We start from the raw sequence: 27,223 nt of genomic DNA on the forward strand, positions 1-27,223 counted from the left end.
GCGGGGGGGAGGGGCGGGGAGGCGGGGGGGGCGGGGCGGGGGGGCGGGGCGGGCCCCACCTTGCGGTGCTGCTCATAGTTGCGGATGAAGTCGCGCAGCTGCTCCTCGCGGCTCTCCAGCGTGGCGTACAGCTGCTGCATCTGGCTCACCAGGTCGGTCTTCTCGCCCTTTAGGCGCTTCCGGTCGGCTTTCATGGCTGCGGGGCGGAAGAGCTTGTGAGTGCCAGAGTCTAGCCGGCCGTCGGCCCGATGGGGAGAAGGGGCACTGCCTCTATCCTCTTTCTAAGAGATGAGAAAACGGGGTTCAGGAAGGCGACGTTTCTCTCCCACGCGCCCCGGCCCCTTAGTGGCATTCCCGGCATTCGAACCTGGGCCACCTGTCTCTAGAACCTGTTCTCACCTCTCGGTTTTACGGATCCAGCCAGGGCAGCAAGTCCTGGACTGAGCATCTCTCCCGGCCCTGGACCGAAGGGGTCTCCAGGGTGAGGGGGCTGGAGGCCCGGTGAGTGCCCGTGGCCGGGGAAGCTGATGGCGCCCCGACTCCGGGCCGAAGGAGCCCGCCACGGTCCATTCTGAGCCCCCAGGAAGACTCAGCCCAGCACCATAGTCCATCATCTGCCCCGTTTCCTCCACAGGAGAAGCACTTGATGAAAAACGCGCAGCAAGAAATGACACGGAAAGTGTGCGTAACGGCCAGAAATACAGATAGGTCAGACTCCGTCAAAACATAAAACTTCTGTGCTTCAAAGGCCACCACAAAGAGAGTAAAAAGGCAACGCAGGAAATGGGAGAAAGTACTTGCAGACCGTATGTCTGATAAGGGGCTTACGTGCAGAATATATAAAGAGCTCTTACAACTCAATAAGGAGAAGACAACCCAAGTAAGAACGAGGCAAAGGGTCAGAACAGACATTTCTCCAAGAAATGGCCAACAAGGACAGGAAAAGGGTCTTGACCTCATTAGTCCAAGGGGGCTGCAGATCACAGCCACAGGGACATACCCCTTCACACTCACTAGCATGGCCACAAATAAACAAGACGGACTCACGGGTTGACGTGGATGTGGGGATACTAGGACACCTTGCACACCGCCGATGCGGACGGATGGAAACGGTGCAGCCACGGGGGAAGGCAGCCTGACGGTTCTGCAAGGGATTCCACAGAGTTGCCCTGTGGTCCGGCGACCCACGCCTAGGCACACGCCCAAGAGAGAGGGAAACACGCGTCCACGCAAACGCTCGTACGCAAACGTTTACGGCAGCACGGGTCGCAGAAGCCACAAGGTGAAAAGCAACTCAAATGGCCAGCAACTGATGAAGGAATTAAAAACCCAAACACGCGGTGCGGTGACGCATACGACGGAACGCTGTCTGACAGTGGAAAGAGGTACCGTTTCACGCTACGACGCGGATCAACTCTGAACGGTCTGCTAAGTGAAAGAAGCCAGTCGCCGATGTAGGATTCCATATGCCGTATCAACGGTCCACAGTAGGGAAATCTACGGAGACAGGATGCAGACAAGTGGCTGCTGAGGGCTGGGGGGAGGGGTGGATGGCGGGGGGCGGGGGTGTGTGGCTACAGGGGCGGTATTTGGAGGGCCTGGGGTTTCTTTCTGAGATGATGAAAATGTTCTAATGTTGATTGTGGTGATGGATAAGCAGTCTGTGAATATACTAAAAACCACTGAATTGTACCTTGTAAATGGTGAATTGTATGATATGTGAATTAGATCTTAATAAAGCTCTCTCTCTCTCATACACACACACACACACACACACACACACACACACACACACACAGGGCCATGAGCTCTAAGCAACCTCCTGGCAGGCAGCGTGACTTTTTGCTCCCTGCAGACCCTCTCTCACACTGCTGGCTCTTTGGCAAATGCAGAGAGTAGCTGTGGTCGGGGGGGGCTGTGGCTGCAGAGGGGGCTCCACTGCCTTGTCCCAGCGCCCCCAGAAGTCTGTTCTGTCCTGTCCCTGGAGAGAACACCAAGCAGAGTTGTGCAGAGGGTATGGAGGAGGGTAAAGCAACTCCGTGGCTCCGGAGGGCTCTCACGCTCCTTGGCCTGAGAAGGCACAGAGTAGTAAGTCATTTGCCCAAAGTCACACAGCCATGTCTGACCTGAAAGCCGACACAGGTGACCCCACGTTATGCTGTTTGGAGCCTCCAAGACCTGGAGGGTCCCGGCCCCATGGCTAGCTGAGGGCAGTGATATGGGGCAGACCATGGCTGTGACACCCCATCTCGTCCTGGACATCCAACTCTGCAAACTCGGCTTGCCAATATGGGAGTCTGGGCCCCCAGGTGGGATGTAAGGACCGAGGATGCCGGGCTCCTGGCCCAGTGCTCGACATAAGCTGATATCCTTCTGGCCCTGAGGGGACTTCCTTCATCCTCCTGTGCTTTGCTCCCCCAACCCCCAACCTGGGTAGAACAGGGACCGTGGGGAGACCCATGCGGTGGGAGCCCTGGGTCTTGGGTGGCCCTTTAAATTCCAGCTTTCAGCTCCCCTCAGTCCTGCAGCTGGACCCGTCTTCTTCGTGGCAGCTTGGTGGGGCAGCGTAGATCATCAGGGCCGGAGCTCCAGGCCTGCAGGGCTGGGGCTGGGACCATAAAGGACAGGGACAGTGGAGAGCATGGTGAGAGAGCTCATCTCCTCTCTCTCCAGTCAGGCTGGGGGTGGCCAGGGTAGGAGTAGGAGGGGGGGGCCGGGCTGTGCTAGTTTTCTGTTAGGGTGCAGGGTATAGGTTAACGGTGAGCTTCACTTGAAGAAAACCCAACATCTAAAGACATAAGTGGGTCAGAAGGAATCTTACAGAAGAGCCCAGGCTCAGCTGCCACTGAGAACTGGGAAATTTCCATCTGCATTCTCATCAGACCCTAGATCCTGGCTGTACTCCCTCCTGTGACAGAGGTGGGTGGGAGGGAAGTGCTATCATCCCATTTTACAGGGGAGGAAACTGAGGCCACACAGCCGGCAAAATGGCAGAGCTGACTCAGGTGGGTTTCAGACTGTCGAGGGGAGTGGCTCCCAGGGGCTGCGGGTGGGGGCAGCTGACCCGGACAAAGTCACCACTGTGGGACCCTCCACCCCAGGGTTTGAGAAGGTCTCACGGACTCCCCTGGGGAGCATGCCTCTGCCCTTGGTTGGAAATTAATCCCCCTTGGGCTCCGATTTGCCTCTTTCGTTAGCCTTGTCTGGATGGAAACCAAATTCCAGACTTTGCTCTTGGCAACTGGAGGCTCTGGGAGGGATGCCACCCCCTTCCTCCATAGCATTGCTGGGCCTTCCTTCACTTTTGCCAAAACACCTTGGGGAGGGGCGACGTGGCAGCCTGCCGCTGGCCTCCACGGTGCTCCCTCCCCTCTACCCCTGCGCCACCGTGTGCAGGAGCAGCCGTGTGGGCCCCCGTTCTGTCCCCCAGCAAAGGGGTGTGTGCACCTGTGTCTCTGTGTGTTAGTGGCAGGGAGCTCAGTGGTGGGGCAGGGAGCTACGCCTCCCCCATCTGATCGGGGGCTCCTGAGAGCAGGGGCTGGCCCTCCACCTTCAGATTAGTAGCTCCTCCTCAAGGGGAAACTGCGAGCTCCCTTGAACTACTGATCAGGCATGTTCTGTGTGCCAGACTCCCTGCCTGCTGCTGCTGGGGGGACAGGGCTGAAGAAGACACGCCCCTACCTCCTGGGAGGTTGCCAGTGTGACGGAGGAGACAACCCCTGCACACGTGGATGACGCTAGACCCCATCCACCCCTCCTTACCAAGGGAACCCCAATTTTGTTTGCGCCCCTCTAAAACACTCAACGTGCCATGCTCCCTTGCAACTTGAGGGGCCATGTGTCCAGTTGTGGCTACTAAAACATACCCAGGAGCCTACTGGGAAAACCCATTTTCTTTATAGTACAAGGTCACAGTGTTTGGGGGACTTCCCATGACGTGCACCCCAACGCATTCCTAACGGACACGTCAGGGCGGGCTGTGAGAGGTGCCACCGCCCCCACCATAATAACCTTCGCTGCCTGGTTCCTTCGCACGAGCTCTCCCTGGGAACCCCTGCTCTGCGGATTCTGGGGGCACGGCGGGGGCGGCGGCTGGACCCTGCCCAGCTGGGGACTGAGACACATGAAAGCTGGATCTCTGGGCAGGAATGCCGGGTGCAGATCCCTTTGAAACGGAGCTTCGGCACCTCTGGAGCCACAGCGTGAACAAAGCAGATGCCGAGCGGTCTGCCATAGCCTCTCGGAAGCACACACGACCGTAACCGACTCACGGGAACTCCTCGCAGAAGCAGGACCTGGGAGCAGGCACCTGTGTGTGTGTGTGTGTGTGCGCGCGCAAGTCCCCGTGGGGCCTGACTGTCCCCGAGTCTCCAGATGCTGGGTCGCTGCCGTCAGACGGGGCTCCCTGAAGGGTGTCCCTGGCATTGTAACTCTTTTAAGAAAACAAGAAGATCGGGGGCGCCTGGGTGGCTCAGAAGGTTAGGCGCCCAACTTCGGCTCAGGTCATGATCTTGCGGTTCCTGAGTTCAAGTCGCGCACTGCGCTCAGTGCTGACAGTTCGGAGCCTGGAGCCTGCTTCGGATTCTGTGTGTCCCTCTCTCTCTGCCCCTCCCTCCTTGTTCTCTCTCTCTCTCTCTCTCTCTCTCTCTCTCTCTCAAATAAATAAACATTAAAAAGAAGACAAGAAGATCAACACGACGGGTCCCCAAGAAAGAATTTAAATTACTAATTTACACAGCTATGAAAACTATGCAATGGGGTGCCTCCTTCTTCCCTTTGCCACAGGTCTGCTGTTACCCCTCCTTCCAAACTGCATTTTGGCGCTCTCCAAATGTTGCTACTAACGCAGGAGTAGCAGGGTGGGGTCTGTGACACCTGACCTTCCCTCTCGGTGACCAGCCTCCTGCCTCGGCCCAAAGCTCCCGGGCGCTCACTTCACCTTCCCAGGCATCCAGCTTCAGCCGGGCGTGTCCCATTCCAGGAGCCAGGCCACCGGAACCACTGCCATGGTGACGGGTCATGTCATGCCTGGCGGGCCCTGTGGGGTCACCGAGGGAGACCAGCTCAGCTCCCGGGAATGTGGGGATTCCGGGGGGGGGGGGACTTGTTTTTCTAACTCAGAGGAGGCCGAGTGCCTGCAGGGGGGTGACCAGGGGCCCGGCTGTGGCCCCGTGAAGACAGAGCATCTCTGGGGATGTCCTCCTCTCAAGCTTCTGCCATGGCCTTTCCGCAGCAGACCCCGTCTTCCTCTCCTGGCTTAGGGGACCACAGCTCCTCACTGACCTCACAGCTGCTGCAAATGCACCACCGGCAGGGGGAGGACCAGTCCCCTTCATTGCGGCCACGGGTGACAGACCCTCAGCGGCAATGCCCAGGCATAGGGAGGCCTCCGCCAACAAGCAAGGGGACCGGACAGGCGAATTCGTGGCATCTGAGCCTCTAGCGGCTGTGTGCCTGGAGGGCAAGGGATTCTACAGGGCGCTTTTGAGCACCAGGGGACTTCTGCTTACCCCCCAAGGCAGAGTGCGCAGGGAGAACCTTGCTGGGGAGGGAGGAGCCAGGCTCCCAGCCTTCCCCTCTCTGAGCCTCAACCGTGCCCCCACCATGAGTGTGCTGGATGGACCCTGGGAGCCTCCTCTGGCTGTGGAGGGCCAAGAAGGCATCACGTCCACCACTGCTCCCCCCAGAGGTGTCCAGGGCCTTGGCCAGCACCACACAGCGGGGCAGAATGGGCATCAGTCTGGCGTCAGAGGACCTGGGTTCTGTCCCTGGCTCTGAGCCCCTGAGCAAGTCACCACCCTCCCCCAAGTCTCGCTTTCCTAGGTATGAAAACGGTTCCCGTGTGCCCGGCCCTGCTCTGAGCCCCCGAAGCGTTCTTGCCACTCAGCCACCACAACCACCGTATGAAGTCGTTCCATGTCACGGCATGGGGCAGTAGGCACCCCGGGAGAGTGAGGAGCCGGGTCAGGGAGTGAGTGGCAGTGCCCGTCTCGCCCCACACCCACCTACCCTCTCCCCTCCCCCTCCCCCTCTGGTCCTCTGCTGCCTCCAAAATCACCGACCCCAACCAGCCCCGCAGGGTCCCGTTGGCCTCGCCTGCTCCTCGGGACCTTGTGCAGGGGTGGGGCTGGGGGGCTGGGGTGTGTGTGTGTAGAGGGGAGGGGGCACTTGCCTTGTGGAGGAGGAAACCGAGGTTCGAAGGGCTAACTCACTCTCCAGGGCCCTCGCAGCTCAAGGACCGGATCCCGGACTTGCCTCTCTGCCGTCTGACCTGGAACCCCTCACTCCCCTTCCTTAGCCTACTGTGAAAGCACGTCCCTGGAAACAGCAGGACCTGCATCGAAGCGCAAAAACGCTGGATGATCCAGAAATCTGCGCCAGTCACTCCTGCCACGAGACGCTGTGTTTGCGGCTTACGGTCCTGAGGGGACCTTCTGAGGTTTCCGTCAACAGCGGTTTGACATTCTTGTGTGCACCCCATGACTGCTCCGTGGCCGCTGGTGGCGTGCGTGCGTGTGTGTGCGCGTGCGTGCAAGCCACAGCTCTCAAGGAATCCTCCCCCGGCCCCCCTCCACAGCTTGCCCAAGACACAGTCTCCTTCCACACGCCCAGATTTCCCATTGGTCTGGCCTCGGAAGACTGCAGGGCCTGGCTCTGGACGGTCCCAAACCAAGAGACCTTATGAAAATGTCCAGCCTGGTCAGTGCCCACCCCCCCCCAACCCCCTTCCTCCGGGCAAACAGGTTCTAAGGAAGTTGGGGACGGGGATGGTGGGCAGAGTCGGGTAAATTTCAGCCCAGGTATGATGATCTCAGCCACCGCCAGCAGGGGGCCCCCTTTCTTTTCCATTCAACACCCCCAACCAGTTGAACCTTCCCCATCCACAGATTCTGAGACAGGAGGGGTGGGCGGGCGGGGGCCAGAAGAGCCTAGCAAACCACTCTGAACAAACACACCCACCAAGATGCTCTCCCAAACAGGTCGCGGGAACAGAAGGCACAGCGCTGGGAGTACAGTCGATGGCATTGGAATAGCGTTGTGTGCTGACCGTACTCGGGTGGAAAAAAATTTTTTAATGGAAAAACTTTCAAAAAAGAAAGAAGAAAACAAAGCTCTTTTAGCTCAACTTCCCTTTACCGATGGGGAAACTGAGGCCCAGAGAGGGAAAGAGGATACCCAATATCACACAGCCAGCCAGCCCGGGTCTCCTGATTCCCAGACCAACGCCGCTGGGTTAGAAGCATCAGCTTTGGAGTCGGCCTATCAGACTTTAATTAAGCCTCAGTTTCCCCATCTGTGGAACGAGGACTGAAAGTGTACCTACTTCTGCCCGATAGAGAACAGGTTTCCATATCCGGAGTGACCCGTCAGGTGCAGACCCTGAGCACGTGGGGAGCAGAGAGCCTCAGAAAGACAGGGTTCCGGATTCACGGAGCCTCGGATTCCAGTCCGGCTTTACCCCTTAACCAGCTTCCCTGCGTGTAACGTTTCCTGGGTGTTTCCTCGGCCGGCAAGCTGAGGGTGATAACTTGTACCTTGCGAGGCCCTTTGTGACACTACCTGGCACCTGAATCCACAGGGTGTTCACTCAATGTTAGCACCTCCTCCTGTCTTCCGGCTCCCCACGGCTCCCAGGCCCCAGGAGGGCTCAGGAAATACTGGGGGACCTGACCAACAGGCTGCATTCTGGGAAAAGGGCCTGGGGAAGGGGCCCAGGGCCAGGGGGAAGGGCGGGCACAGGGCAGGGAAGGAAGCAAAAGGCCTGCAGACTTACTTATGGCCCCGGAACGGGCATGCCTGGGTTTATTTTGGTTCTTCCTGTTTGAAAGCTGAGCAAGGTGACTTCAGAACAGGTGCAGAGGTTAAGCAGGCTCTTGCCCTGTCAGGAGGCACTCAGGGAAGAAGGAAAACCCAGCACCCGCTGAGCCAGGCCTAGTCAGACACGGGCTTGGCTGTGTGGCCGAAGGTCTGACCTGGGTGTAGCTCTGCTCCTCGGGGACCGAAACCTCCTCTTTCTTCTCACTGCCAGGTGAAGTGGACTGATTGGCCAACTCAGCCAACGAGTGGCAGAATTGGCACTTGACCCTACCACTTGGATATTCAGGTCCGCGATCTTTCCAGAGTCCCCACAGCTCCTCTCTCCAAGTACAGCCTAGAAAGAGTTAGGCAGCGTGGCCTTTCCAACCTGGAAAGATATTCCAAATGTCTGGAATACAGGTTCTTAATTCCCAATCCTGTGGCCATGCAGACATGACTAATCAACCACACTCTACAGGAATCTGGGTTGACTGGGGATGTCTGCCATGGCACAGGAGGGAAATGCAGATTTGCTCTGCCTCGGGTTGGGAGGTCAGATGCCATCACCGATTGATCAGAGCTGGCATGTTTGAGAGCGGCTGGGCGAGCCCTGTCTGGGTCAATGCAGTGCCAATACCGACTCCACTTAACTCCATTTAACCAAAAGAGAGAAGCCAGTCCATTCGCATCTGAGACGGTTGCACACAAACTGCAACGCACCCACTCGACGGTGAGAGCACAATATTCCCTCAGTTTGGTCCAAGATACATGGAGGATTCCTGGGTCTACTTACATATTTTTATGTCCACTGGAAATATAAGATCCTTGGGGGCAGGGACCTGGCCTGCCTTGTTCACTACTGTATCTCCAGCATAGAACAGTGCCTGGCACATAGTAAGTGCTCAGTAAATACCCACCAACTTACTCATGAATGACAGAAGGGTGGCCTCCCTAGAGAACACCAGGACCTGCTCCATGGTCGTCACTGAGCTGTGTCCAATATTTCTTGCATCCTGGGGACAGAGGTGATCCGGCTTTCCTTTGCATGTCTCCTCTTGACCTCCACAGGTTTGACAGGGCAGGCTAATTTCCCCTTGTGCCTCCTGACCGGCCCCTGAGCCCCGACTGCAGAGAGGCTGTGGCTCTCGCCGAACTGCCGCGGGCTCTGTGCGGCGCGTCCACGGCCATTTCACGGCACCCGCCAGGCAGGATACAAGGACACTCAAGCGGACCACAGCTTCGGCTGCCCCAGGGCACCAGGAGTATTTAAGGTGCTCAGAGCTGGGGACGGACCCCGGACACTGCTCCCAGCACAGGCAACACCCGGTGTCTGGGAGCGGGGTGACCTGGTTGTCCCACAAGGCTCCTTGATTTCAGCCTGCTCATGGCGGCACCCTCCCCGGGTCTCGAGGAGGCCACCCACTCGTCAGCTGGGCTCCCCGTCCCCAACCCTGGGTGGCCCGCGGAGGCCACCAGGTTTGGATAGGCCAGGAGGCGTTGGAAACTGCGGCCATCCTTCCATCACGAGAGCCTGCTCTGAGTAGCCACATTCCGTGCACCTGGCACGGGCCTTGCACTGGATTTTCCCCCGCGTCACACGAGCGTGCGACTCTGTCTCACAACTCGAACAGAAAACCCCGCAGCCGACCCCGCTTCTCTCTCCCGCTCTCCTTCTATCTCTTCCTCCTTTTGGAGCAAAGATGCTTAAAAGGACCGCCTGGGCTCATGCCTCACTTCTCTCCTCCCACCCTCCCTGGCACCGCCTGGACTTCTCCCCCACCTGCTCTTCTCAAGGTCACCGTAACCTCCGTGCTGTGAACCCCACAGTCCTGTCTGTCACACTCCATTTTCGTGTGCCCTTCCCGCCCCCTTCTCCTGGTTTCTTCTTCTGTCTCTGGCGGCTCCTTCCAGGTCTCTGCTGACTTCTCTGAGGAGCGGGCCTCTAGCCGTGAGGAACCTGTCCTCCTTTCCCATTGTGTCCTGGTGGCCTGTCCAGCCTCCTGGCTTCAGCTCCAGCCCCGTGCTGTGCGTCTGCAGCCTGGCCGTCGGCCCTGGAGCCCGCTCAGTGCCGAGAGCCTCCCCACACCTCCACCGGGGGCCTAACCACCTCCAACCCAGCACGTCTGAGACGGAGTCCACAGCCAGCCCCCCACACCCTGCTCTGCCTGGCCTCCTCGAACTCAATGCAGGGCGGCCTCAGCCTTCCAGTTCCTCTGGCCCCAAAGTCCAGAATCTTCCCGAACTCCACTCCTCTCAGGCCCCACACCCAATTCCTCAACAAGCCACGTCAGCTTGACATGTTGCCAGAATCCGGCCCCTTGTCACCACTCCTCAGTCACCACCCTGGCCCGTGTCACCACCATCCTGTGTCTGCATCATGCAGTAGCCTCCTGACTGGTCTCCCAACCCTTCGGTCCCCATCAGCTCAGCAGGGAGTAGTCCCTTTACGGGGCAAATCAGATCATGACTTCCCTGCTCCTCTCCAACGGCTCCAGTCTCAAGGGTGAGCACGGAGTCCCTAGAATGGTCCAGAAGAGTCACGTGTCTGTCCTCCCCTGCCTTCTCACCTCTCTGACTTCCTCCCGCCCCCCATCCCCCCACTCCCACCCCACTGCTGCCACCTGGCTCCGTGCTGCTCCCGGTTTACGCGGATCTGCTCCTTCCTCTGAATCTGCCCGGAATGTCCTCCTGCCCGCGTGACCCACTCCCTCCCAGGTCCTTCCTCAACCGTCACTCTCTCAGCAAAGCCCTCCCTGGACACCCTCCTCACCCCCCCCTTCCCTGTCCGCTCTCCTTAGAGCTCAGCACCACCGAACACTATGTATTCTGTGTGTACTGAGGGGAGCACGTCCGCCTTTCTGGGAGGACCTCCCGGCCTTTTCTCCCTGCGAGACTTCGAGGAAGCTTCCGCCTGGCTTTCCAAAGCCCACAGCCCCCCGCCTCTACCTGTGGTCTGGATGCCGGGGGGCCATGCTAGCTCCCTACCTCAAGCCGCGCCCTTCCTGCATTCTTCAGCTCAGGGGCTCAGGAGGGAACCCCCCCTCCCCCGCCATCCCAGGGCGGAGAGCACAGCGGCACTCGGGGCCCTGCCAGGGTCCATCGGTCAGAGAGTAAGCACAGGCGGGCACCTAGAATGCATAGCAGGGGCAGCCATTCCGGGACTGAAGGGGGCCCAGCACTGCCACACCTTCCAACTTTTCCAGAGATTTCCAAACTCTGGATTGTCGTAGTCTTTATGTCTTAAATGTCTCTCTCTTTTTTTTTTTTTCCCCAATATTGGCAATTAATCATGATACCCAACCGTGGCTGTGGGCCTCACGGATGGTGCTGGACCGTTGACCTGAGCAGGTGGCTATAGAAGATGGAACACAGGACGATGTGAGCCCACTGCAGCTCTGTAGAGTGAGACCAGGGACCAGGCTCTGCAGACAGAAACCTGGGGTTGAATCCCAGCTCCACTATTCACTAGCTGGGTGACGTCGGGTAAGTTCCTTAACCTCTCTGTGCCTCTCCCCTCGTGCATGAAGCAGAGATACCAGCTTCTATGTCATTCTGCTGTAGTGACCACTAAAGGAGAGCAAAAGCTCTAGATGCACCTCCGATGGCTTGGTCGGGCTGTGTCATTCTAGGTGACAGCCTCACGGAGGTCTCAGGGCAGACTGGGGGGTCTTGAGAGGAAGCGGGCACCCTGCTGGGGAGTTTGAGTAGAGGCTGCAAGCCGGCTTCGCGGAATGCTGTCTTGGAGCCTGAGCAGGGAAGAGGGGTGCATGGGAAGAGGGGTGCATGGGCTTTCTCCGTCTCCAGGATCTCTGTCTCAGGCTTAGATGTCAGAGGCTCCCGACCGGAAAACTTTAGATAGGAAGGGCGAGGCCAGCGAGGGCCTTAGACACAGAGGGCAATAAATAAGAGGCACAGCGGGGGTCCTAGTTGGGGGTGGGGACACACTGCGGCCGCCTGCAGCCCATCCCTCAGCTCCGGAATGACTCAGAGCTCACCTGGAAGCCCAGAGGGTGGCAGGCCCGGGGAGCCAGGCCCCCCACTTCCTGCCGAGGGAAATGGGAGGGCGGAGGCAGGGAGGGGGTGGTGTTTGTTTTCCAGCCTCCAAAGGCAAGTCCAGGAAATGTCCTCCTTCCTCCAAATTACCACTAAAAATAGGGGCAAGGGATGGGCCCGGAACACTGACATTCCCTAGTCCCAGGGGGGCGATTTCTGGAAACGCAGCATGGGCCATGGGCCTCACGCCCCACATGAGGACTATTTTTAGCGGCTCATGATGGTGCGTGAGGTCATTCTCAGGCAAGATAACGGCCCTGAGAGGAGGAGGAGGTATGTGGCAGAGAATGGCTGCCAGACACGGAGGGAAGCCAGTGTGCTGTGTGGCCTTGGGGACTCACACACCCTCTCTGGGCTTTGGTGTCAGACTCTCAGGATGGTCCGTCGGGCCCTCTGGAACCCTCAGGAGGCTGCCTTTGGAGCCCCGATGGTTTGGGAATCGGTCTCGCCTGGCTTCCCTCCAACAGAGATACAGCAAGGCTATTCAAGGTTAGATGCAGGTGGGAAACTGGCAGCTATGGTCAGCCTCCTCCTAGACAAGCTCAGGGGAGGGGCAGGAGACCTCTCCAGAGTGCGGATCCCGGAGCCAGGCTGTCTGGGTTTAAAACCGGTTTTGTCACCGTCTAGAGGGGAGATCTGGAGCGAGTCACATCAGCCTGGTTTTTCACATCTGTACAAGAGGGATAAAAACAGCTCCTCCCCATGCAGCCGGGCTCACCGAGGACCTGCACTGAAAAACTCACAACGGCACCATCTGTAAAAGCTCCAAACTGGAAAACCACGGGCACAGCCCCTTTGCAGAAGGGGTCCCTTTGCAGGGGTGAAGACTCGATCTAATGAGAACCAGCGAACGACAACCACCCCGCCACACGCAACGGGATGACCCACGAGGACGGCACGCCAAGCCAGGGAAGCCGGACGCAAGAGCCGCGTGGCTCCCTTTACAGCACACAAAGGCGGCAAAGTTAACGGACGTGGGGAGAAGTCAGGAAGAGGTTGTCCGCTGAGGGATACAGACAGGAAGGGGCCACGGGAGGACATTCAGGAAGCTACTGACGTCCTGCCTCTTGATCTGGGTGCTGGTGTCACACATGTGTGTCTAGTTGGTGACACTAAGCACCTGACATTAAGCAGGTAAACCTGCACTTTGTATGTATGTTATTCTTTAACAAAAAGCTTTAAAAACAGCGTCTACTTTACAGGGCTGGCTTTACATACGCGTCACACTCAGAACTGTGTCTAGAGTGGGGGGAGCCCTCAGGAAGTATCCGCTCTTATCATCTGGGGTGGGGGGAGGTGGCCCCCGTGCCACCAGGGGACCCCCCATGACATGGGCAGGTCCAAGCGTGGGCGAGGAGAGCAGCTGCTGTGAATCTGCAGGACCCCTGGGGCTGGGGGAAAGAACGTGACCATGAACGTGAACTTGGGGTTGTCCTGGGTTCAGAGTCTAGCGCCCTCCCGCACAAAGATGGCACCTTCCGTGCAGGACTGCGGTGAGAATCAGGGGGAAGATTTCCGTGAAGGTGCCCAGACCGCGCGCGAGCGAGGAAGGTCGGGGTGGGCGCCCCAGCCCCACGACGCTGATGATCACCACAGTGACAGCGGCTAATATTTGCTGCGTGTGTACTAGGGGCTGGGTATTGTTCTGTATGTTTTCACTAAATTTTCCCTTACGGCGATCCCGTGAGGTAGTTAGCATCAGTGATCCCCAGTTTACAAGTAAGGAAACTGAGGCAGGACGTGGCCCGGGAGCTCTGGCTCTGGGTCCCTGCCTTTAAGCTTGTCCAGGCGGGCAGTGCCCGGCGCCACATGGCCGCTGTGGATGCCGGCCTTGGCTGTGGGAGGAGCAGAGCCTGGTGGCCCGATCGCATGAGGTCTTACGTCTCCTGCGAACCCCAGGGCTCAGTCCTCCTGGGTCTACTGAGCCTCCTGGGTCACCTCACAGACGCAAAAAGGCTGCCGGGAAGCACAGGTCATAGCCCAGGTGGGGCTCAGGGCAGGACATCAAAGGTTCGGGTCTTGCTCTGCCTGCCAGCAGCCATGTACCTCTGGGGAACCGCGGGACCTCTCAGGGACTCCGCGTTCTCTGTGGAAGGGGTGTAACAAAACCCTGCCAGCCTTCGGGACCGAGAAGCGTCTGAAGATGAGCTCTAGAATCCACAGGGAGCTTCAAAGGGGGGCAAAGACAGCTGTTACCATGAACGGTAACGGCTGGGGGCCCGCAGGTGCCCACCCGGGCGGTCTGGGGGGAGGAGTCTGTCTATTTCTGGCATACGGTGTGGACCAGCCACGTGGCCACGGATCCGCGCCACGTTCCCAGATCAGCTCTTGCAGCCACAGGACACGTCCTGATCATCTTTTACCTGCCTCCTGGGAGGCTCTCTGCAATTGGCAGAAGAAGAAAGGGGCGCCTCTTCATCGACTCCCCGAAGCCTTGGCAGCAACGATTATTCTTTTTAAGCTTTGTTATCGTGTCTCTGAACTCCCCCCGTTCGAGGAGGAGCGTGAAGTCGACAGCGGTGTGGCAGTGAGAGATCACGAGAATGAATTTCGTCCTCTCTGCCAGCCCGTGGCTTCCGTGGTGCAGCCGCAAACTGGAGACCCCCCCCCCACCCCCCGAGCCACCCCATCTCCGTGCAATGGCGAGTTCTTGCTACCGACTTGGCCAGGGCCCCAGGCTACCTGACGCCACGGGGCACGCGGGTTTTATGGAAGTCTGCTGTAATTAAGACCTCTATAAAATATTTAGACCGCCATGCCCAGATATATTAATGATTATACGTTTAAATGTTAATGGGTGTAATTAGCTGAAAGATTAGCCAAGCCTGTCACTAAATATACATTCAGGACTGATAAACTCTCGTGTTGTAAAATTATAGGTGTGAACAGCCATACGCATGTAGCCTTCTCGGACTTTGATTTGTCTTATTGGAAAGACGCTCAAAGGGTTGCCCAGAAAAGGGAGAGGAGTTAGCAGGCTGGGCAAGAGGCGGGGAGGGGGGGGGCGGGCGGTCAGAGGGGGAGAACCCTAAAGACTCCTTAGGGTCCTTGGAAGTTGTGAAGATCAAGTGGGTTAGTAAATATGAACCTTGCATGCCTCCATGGATGGAGAACTCACTATTAGGAGCAGCTCTAATGATCAGGTCTCAGAGGCTGGCTCATATAAATGGTTTATAGGGGTGACACAGGAGTCTCCCCCAGGATACTAAGAGGTGTTTTTTACTTTTTTACATGTTTGTTTATTTTTGAGAGAGTGCGAGCGGGGGAGGTGCAGAGAGACGGAGGGGGGCGGGGGGGGGGGGACAGAGGATCTGAAGCAGCCTCCATGAGGCCAGCAGAGAGCCCGACGTGGGGCTCAAACTCACGGACCGTGAGATCATGACCTGAGCCGAAGTCGGACGCTCAACCGACTGAGCCACCCAGGCGCCCCGCCTAAGAGTTAAATTCAAGCGTGTGCAAGATTAATGAGATCACAGTATCTGTAAATGCTGCTTTCAAACAATGTATCATCCCACAGGTCAAGACCAAGACGAGCAGGACCTTGCTATGGCCTTATTAATAGAGAGCCTTGTATTTGTTAATTCAGCAAGATCTTCCTGAGGGCTGACTGTGCGCTGGGCACTGGGCCTGCTGCTGGGAGCCTGGCTCGGCCAGACAGATGAGGTCTTTATTCCGCGGGGGGCAGTGTTGGAGCTAGGGAGATGTATGACAGATCAATTATTTAAATGCACGCTGAGGTCAGACTGTGCAGGAAATAGCCAGGGAGTCCCTGGGGAGCTGTGCAGGGGGCGGTGCAGGCTGGCAGGGCCGGCCCTTCTAGAGGACGGAGAAGCCACATAGGCCAAGAGTGGGGAAGACTGTTCTGGCAGGGGGAACAGCAAATGCAGTGGCCCTGAGGCAGCAAAGAGGGGAGAGGCCGCGGTGAGGGGGCCGGGAGGTGAAGTCGAAGGGGGCTGGGCCAGGTCACGCAGGCCCACGCAGGCGTCTGGGTTTTCTCTGAGGGGTAGACGGAAGACACTTGCATTAGTGCCCCATGGCTGCCGGGGCAAATTACCACAAACCAGGTGGCCTGAAACAACAGAAGTGTATTCTCTTGCAGTTCTGGAGGCCAAACGCTTGAAACCGAGGTGTGGCAGGGCTGAGATCCCTCTGAAGGCTCCAGGAAAGAAACCTCCCTCGCCTCTCTCAGCGGGCAGTGTCCCCAGCAAGCCTTGGCATTCCTCGGGGACGCATCGTCCCGATCTCTGCCCCGTCTTCCCCTGGCCTTGTCCCCTGTGCGTTCTCCCCCTTCTCTTACAAGAACACTTGTGTCCAGGATGATCTTGAGATCTTTACCTTAGCTGTGTCTGCAAAGACCCTCTTCCCAAATAAGGCCACACGCACGGGTTCGGGCCGATGGATCTTCTGAGGGGCTCGCTACGGCACGACGTCGGGGAAGGGGTGTTAGCAAAAGTGACCTGCCTTACCACCACTTTGCTGCCCCACGGAGACCAGACTGGGGTCAAGCAGAGCACAGAGGTGGTGACCTGGAGTAGGGTGGTGGTGGCAGAGACAAACAAGGGGATGAATCTGAGATCCTGTGCCTCCCAGGAGGCAAGTGGTCAGAAGGAAAGCCCTCAGATATAGAGGGGTCAGTGGGGTGGGCCTGGCAAGGTGCACCCAGCCCCGCTCAGGACCCAGATCTTGTCCACATCAATGGTTTGTCTGCCTAGGGGGTGCTCCGGAGAGGAGGGAGGAAAGCCCCAAGTCACTGAAGCTCGATCACACCAGCTCAAGAGGGCCTCCTCGGAGCCCACGCTCCAAGCAAGAGTGAGCTCCAGGCACACAAAGCACCAAGAAATCACATTTCTCCTTGACGAGTGATTAACTGGCACTGTGGGCTATACATCGGTTTCTCGTGAGTTTGGTTCACATGAGTCTGTCATGAGCAATCTGACTTTTCGGGGCTGAACCGGAGCAAAAAAATGCCACCCCCGCCCCAGCCATCGCGGCCTATGCGACTCACATACACTTAGAAAAATTAGTACTTATCTCCTGCTTCCTGTGCGTCAGCAGTGTTCTCAGTACTTGATATATTATTGTTATAGTAACTCTACAAAGAAGGTGCTGTCGTTGTTATTGTTATTAATTATTATCACTCCCATTTTACAGATGAGGAAACGGACAGGTTAAATCATGCAGCCAAGGTCCCACCCTAGAAAAAAGCACCAGCCTTCTCAGGCTTATTTCTTAAGATCCAAGAAAACAATTCGGCCAGAGCCAGGAAGGCTAAGGAGCAGGAATCTGGCGGGGGGGGGGGGGGTGTGTGCTGCTCTGAGCCCCGCAAACTGGCTGCCTGACTGTCCCCTTAAATACACCAGCAGCTTTCGCACTGCTGCTCTCACTGCCCTCCAAGCACGGGGCACGTGCCAAGACTTGCCCCGGGAGAACGGCTTTCCTGACAGTGACAAATGCCCCAGAATTCCACGGGAGCCTGCAGGTGCCCTCTCGCACGGGCAGCAAGAAGCTGAATTTCTGGAGATCTCTCCCAGGGTGCTGGAAACGCCCTGCCATGAAAAGTTAATCCAGCAGAGCACGACTGATTCATCGGAGCCTTGGCACTCGGATTGAAACGGGGGACAGAATTATACAAAAGAGAAAAGGAAGGAAATCAGAGCAGCGGCAGTAGGAGCCATAGCCGACCTCTGCTGTGAAATGCGCCATTTGACCAAAACCACCCTAGTCCTTCCTGGGAGCACCTGTGAGGTGGGCAGGGGGAGAGACTCTAGTCCCACTTTGCTCATGCGGAAACCGAGGCTCAGAGAGTTAAAGTCACTTGCTCACAAACGACTCAGAGGCTGGGCTGGACTCAAATCACAGACTTCCGACCCTATAGACCAATACTCTTCCTCGCTGAAACCCCTTGGTGGGGCTGACTCTGGGGGATCTGGGTACAGGTAGCCTGAAGGATGTCTGGCTTATCCAGAAGGACCAAGGGTGTGATTTCGGCCCTTTTCCCGGATTCAAGGGAGAATCTTCCCTCCTGCTCAGCCTGTGAGTCCTGGCCAGTGGTTTCCCCCAGACGGAACCCTCTCCAGGAATGAGTTCCTGATGCTTCAAGTGATCCTTCCCCTGTGTCCCAACATGTACTACTGTGTCGGGTGTGTGAGACACAGGAGGCGAGGAAACAGACCAAGGGGTAAGCAAAGAATTTCTGAACAGTAAAGCAAGTAAGTGTTTCTCTAACATGCCACAGTGCCTTTGCACTTACCATGCGCTCTGCTTGGAATGCTCCTCCCCAACCCCAAGCTCATGGCTCATTTCTCTGCCTCCTTCAGATCGTTACTGTCTCATCATCTCTAAAACTGCCACGGTAACAGACCCCCTCGCACTATTTTCCTTCCATACTTTTCCCCTAAAGCTCTTTCCCGTCGGACATGATGTGTGTTTTGCATTTACGTGCTTATTGTCTAGCACCCCAGCCCCCACCCCTACCTCCCAATCAGCATGGAGGGGGGATTTTGATAATTTTGTTTCCTGCTAAGCCCACAGCACTAAGATCAGGGTCTGGCAAATAGACAGCGCTCAATAAATATTTATGGAAGCATTTAAAAGCATTTACGCCCAGTGGAGTGAGTACGGGGTACGGGGGGGGGGGGGGGGGGGGGGGGGGGGGGGCAGGAGGGCGTCTCCGAGCTCGCGAGCTTGGCAAACGGAGGCTGAGGGTCACTGCAGGACAGGAAAGTGTTTGCAGAGCTGTGTGGGTGTGTGTGCAGAAACCTGTTGTGTTTGGGGAATCACACTCACTTCAGTATTGCCCGAGCTTCAGGAAACTGGGAGCTGTAAAGAATTGCTCTGGAACAGAGAACAGCTCGACATAGCGGTTCAGAGACCAGACCTGGTGCCTGGGCTGGGGCAGAGCAAATTTATCTGTTCATTTATTTTTTTCGTAATTTTTTTTTTTTTTTTTTTTGGCCAGAATGGTTCTCTGCGGGAGAACTCTGAGGTTTCAACGAGGGTTTACATTCTGTGTGTGCCTCTTACGTCCAGGCGTGAGGGGCTTGGGAGAAACGGGGGGTAAGTTGTAGCCCAGGAAGCTGGAGAGGTGACAACTTTCACTTCCAGGTGTGGAAGGTTCTATCACCCCAGAGACCAGGCACCAACGGCCCTCCAACCCCCATCCCTGGCAGCGATGGAACACTCGAGTTTAAATGGGTCTCTTTAGGACAAGTTTTACTTTTACTTGTATTTATATTCTTCCTTTACTTTTCTTTTATTTATTTTCTTTTCTTTTAGAGAGAGAAGACCATGTGTGCACATGCTTGTGCATGAGCGGGGGAGGGGAAGAGATAAAGAAAGAATCTTTTTTTTTTTAATATTTTTGAGAGACAGTGAGTGGGGGAGGGGCAGAGAGAGAGAGAGAGAGAGAGAGAGAGAGAGAGAGAGAGAGACACTCCTAAGCAGGCTCCGTGGGGTCAACGCAGAACCTGACGTGGGGCTCGAACTCACAGACCGTGAGATCACGGCCTGAGCTGAAACCGAGAGACAGATGCCTAACTGACTGAGCCACGCAGGCTCCCTTGAAGAGAGAATCTCAAGAAGGCTCTAAGCTCAGCACAGAGACCAACTCGGGGCTCGATCTTACGACCCTGGGATCGTGACCTGGGCCCAAATTGAGAGTTGGACGCTCAACCACCCGAGCCACCCAGGCGTCCCTAGGACAAGTTTTCCAGCGTTGAGGACGCAGGTCCCCGTGGGAGGGTCTCTGAGCAGGACGCTGTTTCTCTACCAGCAGGCAGCCGGTGCGGTTGGTGAGAGTGGGGCTCTGAACCCGGTCACCTAGGCTCAATCTCAGCCCCTCTACTTACCAGCTGGGTGACTCTGGGTGAGCCTCTTAGTTTCTTTGTTGCCTCCGTCTGTTCACCTGCAGAGGGGGGGTGGTGACAGTCCCTACCACACAGGCTATGCAGAGAATCGGAGAAAGTAACTCACAGAGCCTAGGGCATCATTCGGGGTGTCAGCCCCAATCCCTACTAAGGGTGGCTGCGAACGGATCCAACGTGAGGCAGGGGGCGAACGGAGAGGCTCCCCAAAGTTCCCAGCAGCCCTGGGATGGCTGGGGGTAGCAGACGCGCTCACACAGAACGGAAGGAGCTGCGGGTGCTGGCTGGCCCGTGCCCACCATCCACCTCCCCACCGCCCCTCCCTGAAGATGCTCGGCGGTCCCTCTCCCCGACTCCCGTCCCCGTGCGTCCCGTGTCAGCCTTGCAGGAGACAGAAGAATCCTGCTTTGGAGGGACTTACGGCCAGGTCGGAAAGAGAGGTCTAAATACAAACGATGAGAGTCCTGTGTTTTTTTTTTTTTTTTCCCCTCATTCATTTATTCATTCAGGCAAACTTTATTTAATCCGCCTTAAGCCGGCGACCACACTAGCAAGAAACAGAGATACGTCAAGTCGTGAATAATTAATCCAAGCCAGGGAAGGGATAACACAGGCTGTGGGCACGAGTACTGGGAGGGGAGAAGCGGCAGTCGGAGAGAGACGGTGAGCTGGACAGACGTCTGGAAAGGCCTCCAGAAAGAGGCAGGACTGGGGCCTGTCCTGAATTTCAGACAGTTGGGGAAAGTATCAACAACCACCTCCTTCCTGGTGGCTGCCCCTCAGCGTCCAGCCTTGGACCAGTGACCTCGCCAGACCTAAGGGCATTTTGTAAGCAAGGGCGGGGAATGGGGGTCACGTACTCAAGCCCCGTCGGGAGGCCTGGGTCTTAGAAACAAGGCGAACATATCTAACCACTCTGCCTCTGTGTTTGCTCTTATGAGTGTGTCACATTCACTGGCTACAAAAACAGGGCAGGTCCCGATTGCTGGGGCTCAGTCTTCTGACCAACGAAGTGGGGATAAATAAACCTCTCTCTCTGAAGTTCACGAACACACTAGTATCTGCCACATTTGTGAGACACCCCGGGCTATCTCGGAGAACATTGGGGGTGTCTGAGTTTTCTAACCAGTTGAGCCTTTTAGCGTCAAACTCTTAGCAAATGCATTGCTTGAACCATTTCCTGGGGATCTAAGCTTTTAAAACACAGGGATGAAAGCAAAGGCACTAACTCATTATTCTGAAAGCTGGTCCATAAAGGGAAAGAAGATCAAGCCTTCTTCACCCTCCCTTCCCTAGAAGACCTGTTACCAGTGGGGGAGGATGGCGGGGAGTTGCTCTACGGAAGGATTCCAGCTGCCCCGGGAAGAAGGAGCGACGGACGAGAACACCGCCGTTGTGCCGAACGTGCCGAATGTGGGGACTGAGCCACTGCATGTTCGGGACTGGCAACGGGACCAAAGGGGACAACCAGACAGCATGCCCCTCCCGAAGGGAAGACCCAGCATCTCCTCGGAAGGAGGCTTGCAAAAAGTAAGTCAAGAAAATGATCAAGCCTCTGGATGAACTAGCAGTGTACAGGAGACACAAAGGACAGAGGAGCACGTCAAAGGGCACCACGGGGATGCAATTACAAACTCCAGACCCTCTTAAGGAAACCAAAGTGAAGATCTCCTGGCCGACTGTCTGGCAGGGAATAAGACAAACACCCAGCTCTGTCAACCGGTAATTAGCAAGAGTGAAAACTAAGAGAGAGCAGTGAAGAGGAACCTTTGGATTTTTTAAAAAGACATTTCAACTAATCACACGCTGTGGATTTTACTTGAATCCCGATTCCCACAAAGTCTGAAACATAAATTTATGAGCCAATTAGAAATCTGAATCACGACTGGATATCTAATCATTTTTTTTTTAGGTGTGATAACAGTTTGCAGATTATTTTCCTTACTATTTTTAATTAAAAAAAATTCTTCTTAACCTTTATTCATTTTTGAGAGACAGAGTGAGTGGGGGAGGGGCAGAGAGAGAGAGAGAGACAGAGAGAGAGAGACACAGAATCCGAAGCAGGCTCCAGGCTCTGAACTGTCAGCACAGAGCCCGATGCGGGGCTCGAACCCACAAACCGTGAGATCATGACCTGAGCTAGAGTCAGATGCTTAACTGACTGAGCCATCCAGGTGCCCCTTTAATTTTGTTTTAAGTTTACTTATTTTGAGAGACAGAGAGAGACAGAGACAGAGACAGAGAGAGAGAGAGAGAGAGCGAGTGCGCACAAGTGGGGAAGGGGCAGAGAGAGAGGGAGAAGGAGAAACCCAAGCAGGCTCTGCGCTGTCAGCACAGAGCCCGATGTGGGGCTCGAACCCATGAACTACGAGATCACAACCTGAGCCGAAGTCGAATGCTTAACTGACTGAGCCACCCAGGCACCCCTATTTATCATTTTTTTTTAAAGAGTCCTCTTTTACAGTGACATACAACAGTATTCATAGCCGACATGACGTCTGGGATTTGCTTCACAATATGATGGATGAGTGTGGGGCAGAATTGGCCACGGGGGGATGGGTGTTGGGGCCAGGTCACGGGTATGTGCAATTTATCACACGATACTACTGACCTCTGTGTAACTGAAATGACTTCTGCACGTACTGAAAAAATGCCACCAAGACTCACAGAGGACAGCTCACGAGTGGTCCAGACTTTGGTGCTCTACAGAGCGGGCTCCATGGATAGTATGTCCGTCTGCTATGTGGCTGACAGCTGTCCCTCTGCAGGAGTGCCCAGAGCGGCCTCTCCCAATGCGCCTCCTCCACACTGTTGTGGGATGACCGAGGGGACGTGGCTCACTACTGCTGTGTGTCAAGCCTGAGTCCCCCAGCCTGGGCAAAAGGGATGCCATCTGTACAGAGATGCTCAGGAGTTGTGCCCCTGGTTATGCCAGTTCTCTGCCAGGCTTCCTTTCCTTCCCGGTGCTCAGTATGCCTTGGGGAGCTAAGACAGCCTCAAGACAGTTTTCGGGGAGCGCCGAGGTCACGATGCTACCCTCACTCCCTTCCATCAGGATTCTGGGGATGGGAGAGAGAGGGAACCTGTGCTCCTGTCAACAGGCACAGACTCTTCCCGCACCCTCCTGGGCTCCGGCCCTGCGTCTGGTTAAAAAAATCGTACCCCGCCGGCCCCCTTTGTAGACACGTCCAGGATGCCATTCGGGGAGGTGGGAGGATGGGCTGCAGGCTGCCTGTGCTTTCCCGGTGGCCTCGGGGCCCTGCGTGGGGCTGGCTAAGGCTGCAGGGCAGGGGGCCTGCAGGTTGCCCCGAAAAACTGCCAACTCAGCATGCAGGATTTATTTATTTCTGCAAAGAGAAAAGCATTTGACCTCTTAAGGAAACAAAAGTGAAGAATTTCCTGGCCGATTGTCTGGCAGGGAATAACAGGAACTGAGCTAGTAACGGCCCAAACAAATAGCACTAAGTGATGAGGACGCGGGAGAGGCCTGTGGGACCGTGGCTGGGAGGGAGTGGGACCTCATCATTCCCTTTCAGTGTCCCCAGCCACCACCACCTGAGACTTTACTGTCCCGGCCCAGGGCTCCTAGGTCCAAGGGGACCGCTGAGGACTTACACTGACCCTCAGGATAACGGCAGTGCTTTATACAGACTTTGAACTTGGAAGGCATGTGGGGCAAGGTAGAAAGAGCCTTAGTTTTAGAACCAGCTACCAAGGCCAGAGGCCCTGGTATGTGGGCCGGTCACATGACCAATTTTAAGGCTCACCCAAAATGACCTCTGCGAAGTGTTCTGCAAACAGTGAAGTGCTCTGCAAACACGACGGGGCACTACCACTCCTCCTGACAGACGCCTCACCCATCTGCACACAAGTCAGTACTCGTGTTCCCATCTTACGGATGGGCAAGCAAAGCTTGGAGGGGTTAAATGACTTGCCTTTGGTCATAGCTCCTACTCTTGGGTTGGTCTGAGGCCCTGCCCGATCAGGGACCCGTGTGGCCCCTGCACCCTCAAGTCATTTACCAGCTTTGGCAAAGCCCTTTCCTTCATGATGCCGGCAGCCGGGGGCCAGAATCACAACCAGGTCCCCGATTCCGAGGCGATGAAGTCTGGATGGGGACGACTGGCTCGCGTGCTGGGCTTACGGTAACAAACTCAGGGCTGAGCCTCCGGGGAAGGCAGCTATCCGTTTCCGTAGGCCACAGCTTAAGACAAACAAAGCTTCCAGATCCTCATTAAGCCTCATGAGCAAAACAGTTATTTTATTAAAAAGGGGAGGAGGGAGGAGGCGATTCCTCTGCTCCGGAACTCGGCAGGAGGCCCTCCCCCCACGCTGGCAGGTCCTGCTTGCCGGGGCCACCTCTGCACCGAGGTCAGGTGCCAGCTCCCGTCCCGGGCTGCCAAGGGGGCAGCCGAGCCTCCCGCGCACGGGAGATGCTATGAACTGATAAATCTATCCGGAAGAAAACTTCTCATGCAAATGAGAGCCGGGGAGTTTGCTGGGTGGTGGCAATCAGCTTTGTTAGCAAGCGGCAATGTGCGGAAAATGAGGAGCGTGCTCCGTTCCCAATCTCCACTGCTTTGGAATTATCCACTTTGCGGGGCCTCTTAAACATCTGCTGTGAAGGTAGGCAGGCAACGAGGTGTCTGCGGGTCAGAGCAGCCGGGAGGGGAGGGGAGGGAGGCGTCCCACTACAGGACCCACCAGACCGCGTCCCACCAGAGCCCCACGCCAGGGCCCCTCTGCTCCTCCCTGCCAACCCACACTCGGGCGGCGTGGGCAGCGGCGATGCCCGAGGGACAGCCGCGGCTCCCGGCACACCTTCCCCCTTCCTGGCCGAGCGCTCTGGGCGCATATCTTCTATCTGTCAACTGGGGACCAAGCCTCGTAGGGTAGCCAGCTCTCGGAAAAACCGGCTGGGTTTGGAGTGCCAGCTCTGGGTTCGAATCCTGACTCTGCAGCTCACTTGTGCCCGGGTCAACGAGGATAATTTCAGGAACGGGCATGGAGGTGGGAGCTGCCGCCCTTCCCATGTCACAGCTCGGGGAGCCCGCTGTCTGCAGAGGGACGTGGAGGAGCGTGTCTGAGGTCATGCCGTAGGACAGGGACGGCTGTGCTCCAGGCCCACACCCCAGGGGTCCGGTTCCCGAGGCCTGCCCAGCCTCCCCACCTAAGTCTCAGGGCTGTTACCCCAGGCTACATGAGCGTCTCGAGTTCTTTGCAGGGGCCTGGCCTCTAGAAGGCACTAGGCCAATATAGCTATTGTTGTTAATTAGTGACATCATTCCTTCCCCGGAAGTTTCTAGACCTGCAATCATTAGCACCGGGTGTCAAACACTAGCCTGTGCATTTTACTTACTTGTCTCCCTGTTGCCTGCTCTACACCCCTGGCAGGACGGCATGTCTGTGACAGAGGGTTTGTTTTGCCTGTTTTATTAACGGCTGTGTCCTTAGCACCTAGAACAGTCCCTGGCACACCGCAGATACTCAGTGAGTACGCGTGGAATGAATGAATGAGTGAATGAATGATCATCGCTGTCCTCACCCTACAGCTAACCTACCGGGTTCTGCAATGACACCTGCACAGTCAGCTTTGGGGATGGGATGAACTGTAACAGAAGAGAAGGGGAGTCTCCTGCCAGGGGATCACACGGCACCCAGCCTGACCCACCCAGATTCTTCGGGCTCACATCCAACCCAACCCCACCGGCCCTTAGCTGGCAGCCACCGTATGCAAGGCACCTGCTGGGCCACCACCACGCCTCTGCAGGCGGAAGAGAGCTCCTTCCTTCCCGCAGCCCAACAAAGACCTGGCTTGGCCTCCCATGGCCTTTCTGGAAAGCCTGGGCCGACCAGCTCCACTCTTGTTTCCGGCCACAGGAGTCCTCTTTTGCTTCAAACAAGATGCTGGGGGCACGTGTTCTGTCAACTCTAAAGTGTTTGGCTTTTGCGTTTTATTCGTGGAAGAGTTCACGAACCTCACGGGGCTGGCCAGTGGGTGGGTCTGATACTCGCATCCATCTCTGGACACGGTTCTTGGGCCGCGGGGCTCAAGGTTCGGACCTCCAACCCTCCAGCCACCCCCAGACCCGCCTGCCTGGATATCTGCCGGTCTCCCGCGTGGTAAAGTGCAGACAGGATGAAAAATGCAAGCAGCACCGAGTCCCCTGAGAGGTCTGTCCCACCGCAGATGGGACCGGGCAGCGGGGCCCTGCTCTGGGCCCGATCCTCTCCAGGTTAAATTTTAAACTCAGAAGGAAATGGGAAGGGGGAGGCACAGCTCTGGCTACTACTCGGGAGCCCAGAGAACGTGGGACACAGTCAGGGTAGGAGGAGGGGGCGTGGTGCCAACAGATGGCACCTGCCCCCGTGACCGTACGGCAAACACTGGCCCCTGTTTGGAACCCGTGAGACCGGACTCCTGGGGGCCAGGTGCAGGCCCAGCAACCCGCAGAGGCAGAATATGCAGGACAGAGTAAAACCATGTTTTTTTTTTTCCCCAAACAAAACCGATGATGACTTTAAATGATCAAAGTGCACCTGTAAAATACGCGGGGAGTCGTCTTTGTGCCTGAGAACCCCTCCCCCCAACCCCCGTGCTCTCAGGTGAGGGTCGGCCCTGATGCCTCCCGTCGGCCTGGCTTTCATATTCTCGTCCTCAACGTGTGAAAGGTCGCCAGGTCTCAAGGAGAGTGATCTGCACGTGTTCCCTCCTGTACCCCCAGCTCAGAAGAATAATCACCGTTAATAACGCGCTAACGGAAACTGGACGCGTGGGCACCTGGCTCATGCCCCCAGCGAGTGCATTTTAAGTGCCAGGCCCTCTGTGCTGTTTCGCTGAATTCTCGCAGCCACCGCAGCTGGTAGGTACTAATATTATACCCATTGTACAGGTGAACACACTGAGGTCCAAGATCTAAGTGATCTGGATGCCGTAAACGGCAACACCGGGAGCGCCTCTGACCTCAGGCGTGGCTTCCCCAGAGACACACGGTCTCCTCTTCTTGAAGACGCTGAGCAAAATTACCAGTCAACAAGCACTGCTAAATAAACTCTGACAGGCCACTTGCGGGGGGTGCACCCTGATTTCAGACCCCGATTCAGATTTGGGATCGATACAATACGGGACCTTCTCAGACGACCCTCGAGACGGCCTCGTGAAACCACCCTGATTGTGCAGATGCGGTGACTGAGGCTTGGCTTGGCGAAGAGGTTTGGACGGGATCCCGCGGCTCGTACCGGGCCAAGTCTGGACACCAGCCAGGGACTGGGGTGCTCGGGCCCAGGTCTGTCAACCCTGGTTCTTCCTTAAAGCGGGGCCAAGGGCCGCCCGTGAGCTGATGATGCCACCAGCCCAGGTGCAAACCAGGACGTGGGCCATTAAAGAGGCAGTTCCTGGAGCAGACCAAGCGGGGGGCACCCCCCCTCCCCGGGAGCAGGGTGAACCCCACTTCCTTACAACAAAGCCAGTGCAACCCGCAGGTGAAACACGCCTGTGGGAACATCATCCG

At 56.6% G+C, this 27,223-nt stretch overlaps 1 protein-coding gene across 2 annotated transcripts in view; it reads right to left on the minus strand.

The window, feature by feature from the left end:
- LOC125913085 (kazrin) overlaps positions 1-27,223 on the minus strand; it is a 75,798-nt gene that overhangs the window by 22,423 nt on the left and 26,152 nt on the right. Inside the window, exons 1-2 of one of the 2 annotated variants that reach the window (XM_049618042.1) lie at positions 4,881-5,040; positions 60-196 (exon numbers count right to left, since the gene is read on the minus strand). In XM_049618042.1, the coding sequence (XP_049473999.1) occupies positions 60-194 (135 nt within the window). In that variant the 5' untranslated portion in view covers positions 195-196; positions 4,881-5,040. Of the gene's footprint in view, positions 1-59; positions 197-4,880; positions 5,041-27,223 lie in introns of those variants that run through there. The other variant, XM_049618041.1, reaches the window with a different exon arrangement.

Source organism: Panthera uncia (genome assembly GCF_023721935.1).
Source record: "Panthera uncia isolate 11264 chromosome C1 unlocalized genomic scaffold, Puncia_PCG_1.0 HiC_scaffold_4, whole genome shotgun sequence".
Lineage (NCBI taxonomy): Eukaryota > Metazoa > Chordata > Mammalia > Carnivora > Felidae > Panthera > Panthera uncia.